Below are 4,792 nucleotides of genomic sequence, written 5' to 3'. Positions count from 1 at the left end.
GTGAAATTACACCGAAGAAACGAACAGTCGATTATGAAATTGAAGTATTATTATCACGGATTAACAATCGAATGATTTGCAAGAGAAATTGGAAACAAATTACAAAGAAAATCTATAGCATGTTTGGGATTGAGTTTGGAAAATGCTTATTGGCTTTTTCAAAAAGCCATTTTGAAAAGCTAGGATTTGGGGCTTTTGAAAAACTGTTTTTTAACCCTTTCAAAAAGCTAAAATAAAAAAGATATTTGTGATTGCCAAACACATTTTAACTTGTTGGGTTTTTGAAAACACCAATAAGCCAATAAACATTTTTCAAACTCAATCCCAAACATGCTCCTAATGAATCCCCAAAATGTCTGTTTAATGATCTGTTGACAGCCATACTTTCAATTGAGCACAATCGGTCCCTCAAAACTAATGTAACCTGCCACATTGCTCCAAAACTTCACTAACTTTTGAAGAATGGCTGAATGACCCTGAACTTGTAAAATACCATTTACTTTGACTAACACTTATTAAGAATTGACTACAACCTCCAACAAAGATCTATTGGCGATTAATAAATAGTTTTTATTGGTTTGTAATTGATGCTACGCATATATGGTGTAAATATGGAAATTTCAAACATCCACATTCTTATCTCTCAATTATGAACTTATTTATGTTATGGCTTTAATTATGACTCTATGAGTTGTTGAAAGCTGTGTTACTCATTTTAATAACTGATTCAGAGCTTTTGAGTATTGGTTCACTAAGCTAGTGAGCAATTATCATGAATTATGGCATGAGCAAATTTTTTTTATAGTTTACGTTTCATCATCATCATCATCATCGTACTCAGTATATCCCACCAATAGCAATGCTATGGTAGGGTCTGAGGAGGGTAAGATGTAGATAGCCTTACCTCTATTCCATAGGGATAGAGAGGCTGCTTCCGGTGAGACCCCCGGCTCGATAGTAGTTTTGAATCAAGCCTTGGACATAAGACACATAACACTCAATCATCGGGACACCGGCTGATTGGTGCATGTGCCCTTGTCTTTCGGCTATCAACGCCACCACATGATGCCTGATTAACCTTCCGCCACTTTTATAGTTTACGTTTACTAAATATTATTAAAAGTTCATGATATCCTGATGCTGGTTCGACCAACAGGTACAACAGTATGTGGTGATAAGGAGATGCAGGAGTGAAACAGTAATGCTTGGATTACCAGAGTGTTATTTTTTAATCATTTATTTATATTGTTAAAGGGGTTTAAGTTGGGCTTTATTGTTTTAATCATTTAATTAGGTTGAAGACATATTGGGCAGGGCCTTAACGTTGATGAAGAAACATGGTTAGTTCAAACTGGCGTCGTTTATCAGGTCAAAGAAACATGTCAACGTGTTTCCTTCATTTGTATTTTGACTTTGAATTTTCAACGATTCTATAATTTTTTCATTTCTAGTTAAGTTTGTATCAATATAAACACATGAATTCACAGGAACATATGAAAGCATGCATTGATATTACCTTTTCTTTCCTTCCAATCATATTACTTTATTATTATATATATAAAACCATACATAGATGTTAATTCATGTTATACAATATCTGGATCTTCATTCAAACTTGAATGAAAACGGGGTTCTAACTGTATACTTTCCGGTGTTAGATACCCACGTCATATGCCCTTGCCCATATGGTGCTTTCTCCTTATCCTTAGCATCTCGACTAAACGTTACATCGTATGTTCGCTTTTGTTGCACTCCTGTGAAGCCCATGACACCCTCATCATTATGAACCACAACCTTAACACTTACACCCTCTGGTACAGAAGTGTCCTTGACTGTGTAAGCTTCTGGCAAACCAACATTAGTCACCGTCCTTGAGTATGTTTTGCTGCCGCCTCTTTTTAGAGATACCACGAAAGAAGGATAATTCAACTCTGCCTCTGTTATCGATTTTGAGCAATTACATTTCTTTTTAACGATGATTTCAATTTGTTTGGGCGTATAGCCTAACCCACAAAGATAAGGAATGTAGTCATCGGGCTGGATGTCAAAAACAAAGCCTGGCTCATGGGCTTTTGGTGGGTTTACGTGACCAGATCCAATGGCATGTATGTCAGCTAGATACCCGCTTTCTTCTACGATGGGCTCTCCGTTTCGGTTTACTTGACTAGCAGTGGTCATTATTGCAGACTTGATAGCAGCTGGAGACCATTCTGGATGCGCACTTTTGAGCAACGCGCCTATGCCTGCAAGATGAGGGCAAGACATCGATGTACCTTCTATGACGTTAAATGCTGCTTTGGTTCCTGTTTGGTTGTCGACCGGCTCATTCCACGCTGCAAGGATGTCCACACCGGGTCCAGTAATATCTGGCTTTAGGATTCCAGGACTTGCAAGGTTAGGCCCTCTTGATGAGAAAGAAGCAATCTCTGGATCTGATTTTATCCCGACTACAGTTCCATCAGAACGTATAGTTGCAACGGGAGAAGAAGTTGAGCTCAAATACTTCTTAATCTCAGCCCCTTCCTTGTAACCGACATATGAAGCCGGCAGAACATGAGGATGTGCTGCTATACTCTCACCATTAGAAATGTCATTAGCAATAATTATGGCAGCTCCTCCTGCCTCCTTAACTATCCTTCCCATATAAACATTAGGAATGTGCTCATCAAGATCACACAACACTACCTTCCCCTTGACATCAATGTGGTCCAACGACCCTTCATTGCACCCGTTTGGGGGGTAAACAAGAGGCCGAAGCTTCTGCTCGAAACCCTTTTGTTGGTACAACGATTCACCATGAAGTTTCTTCTTGTTTCCAAGAATAACTGTTGTCTGGAATCTTCTATCGATTGTACTAGCACCAACCGTAAGGATCCATGGGGCCTCATTTGATAATGATTCACTAGCTGGCCCACTATTACCTGCTGCACAACTCACGAAGATCCCTTTCTGCATGGCACTGAAGGCGCCAAGTGCTATACTTTCAATATAAAAGGGCCTGGAAAATCCACCAAGTGAAAGTGACAACACATTAACACCGTCTTCAATAGCTGCATCCATACCTGCTAAGACAGCACTGCCTAGACAACCTAAGGGTTCACATACTTTGTAAGTGGCTACGTGAGCCAGTGGTGCCATCCCACTTGCAGTGCCGTTCCCCAATCCGAAAACTTTTGCGTTGTCTACGTAATTCCCTGCAGCGGTACTTGAAGTGTGTGTCCCGTGGCCTTCCTCGTCTACCGGAGAACTTTCGTTAACAAAGCTTCTTAATCCGATCAGCTTGTTATTACATGACCCTGCCACTTCACATTTACCCTTCCATTTCGACGGTGGAGGGGGGACACCATCGTCCTTAAACGAGGGATGCGATGGAGTAACTCCAGTGTCTATAAGCCCGATTATGACTCCCTTCCCATGGTTTGAGTCTTTCCACAGACCTGAATTATGGTGCAGGCCCAGAAAGTGAGGTGAACGAGTTGTTTGTAACTGATACACACCTTCAGGCCGCACGGATAAAACTCCACTCAAACTCTCCATCACCTTTACTTGATCGGCTGACATTTTAGCAGCAAATCCGGTAATCACATGATAGTACTTGAAAACCATCACTGGTTTCCCGTTTGATCGCGCAGCTACTTTTAACAAAAATGAATCATACCATTCGTCAGTGTTGAGGGTCTGGACTTCAGGGGAACTTAAGTGGACAATGTTAGTTTTGAGTTCAGTGGCTTTGGTGAGAAGTACATTGAAAAAGGTGGTGCAAGTGAGAAGGAACACAAGACCAATTGTTGGCGACATTTTGTATCTCGAGTCTCTCAGTGTTTATTGAAAAAGAAGGTTTAAACCCCTTGAAAGTTTGTTAGTTTTCATAGTGCCATATCTTGCTTTTAAGACAAAGAAGATTGATTTATCACTTAAAACACATTTGTTATTGCTTTCAGGATTAGTATTTATCCTTAATCAGCAAGTATGTTGTTGTCATTCTCGTTTTGGTTTATTATCTAGGAACATACTTGAGTTTCTTATATCTACCAAAAACTGCAAAGGTATCGGGCCTGCTAACAATCACTTTCTCAGCCAGCTTTGAGTTTGTTTGTGTAGAATGTTAGCCAGTTAGATACGCATGTCGTTTTTGCTATTAAGGAGGGTTTTCTTAGTCTTCATGTTTGTTTATCATCGGACGAAATGGCCACTAAACTTGATTAGTTTGAAGATAACTACAATTGGTTTTGGTTTAATATTCTGTGTGTTTCTTAATGTAGAAATTTGATGAACTCTTATGGGCCCAAGAAGGAATCTTTTCCTGGTGCATTGCCATTTCTTGAAATGGCATAACTTTCTTGCTTCAAGCTTTGGACAATCAGCTAATTTAACATCAACTGAATTTGGAAGTATTAATTATATTTTCTACCTGTCAAGGTAAATTAAGTGACAAATAATATTCCAATAGTCGCTAGAAGAAATATCCTCGTTAGCCTTAGTTTTTTTTTTTAAATTTATTTATGACCCTATGTATTGTCCATAAAACATTAGTGACTGAAATAAAATCATCAATAGAGTTAATTCCAATTAAACAGACTCGAATCAGTGACAAGAGCTATAAGATGGTCGGTACGTGCTCATTGCAAAATAGAGAGCCTTCATCTATTCCTCAGCTAATATAGTTCAAAGCTAATTAATTGAGAGAGATTGTAAAAAAATATTTTTATTGTGTTTGATATTCTTTGCTTTTGTTTAATGTGAGGAAAAATTTAATTTTTTGTGGATGTGCTTCGGTTGAGTGGAGATGTTA

The 4,792-nt window shown here is 38.8% G+C and overlaps 1 protein-coding gene across 1 annotated transcript; it reads right to left on the bottom strand.

The window, feature by feature from the left end:
- Window positions 1–1,473: 1,473 nt before the first annotated feature.
- On the bottom strand, window positions 1,474–3,798 carry LOC143632103 (subtilisin-like protease). The gene is made up of 3 exons (XM_077100685.1): window positions 2,698–3,798; window positions 2,502–2,505; window positions 1,474–2,465 (listed from the first exon to the last, which is right to left on the bottom strand). The coding sequence occupies exons 1-3, from the start codon at window positions 3,796–3,798 to the stop codon at window positions 1,606–1,608; spliced, it is 1,965 nt and encodes a 654-aa protein (XP_076956800.1). The 3' UTR covers window positions 1,474–1,605.
- Between the last annotated feature and the right edge of the window lie 994 nt (window positions 3,799–4,792).

This window comes from Bidens hawaiensis, unplaced genomic scaffold, assembly GCF_021521415.1.
Source record: "Bidens hawaiensis isolate Kalapana, Puna unplaced genomic scaffold, B.hawaiensis_p1.1 tig00006365_1, whole genome shotgun sequence".
Lineage (NCBI taxonomy): Eukaryota > Viridiplantae > Streptophyta > Magnoliopsida > Asterales > Asteraceae > Bidens > Bidens hawaiensis.
Note: the sequence above shows the minus strand (reverse complement) of the source record. Positions and strands in the feature narration are given on the sequence as shown.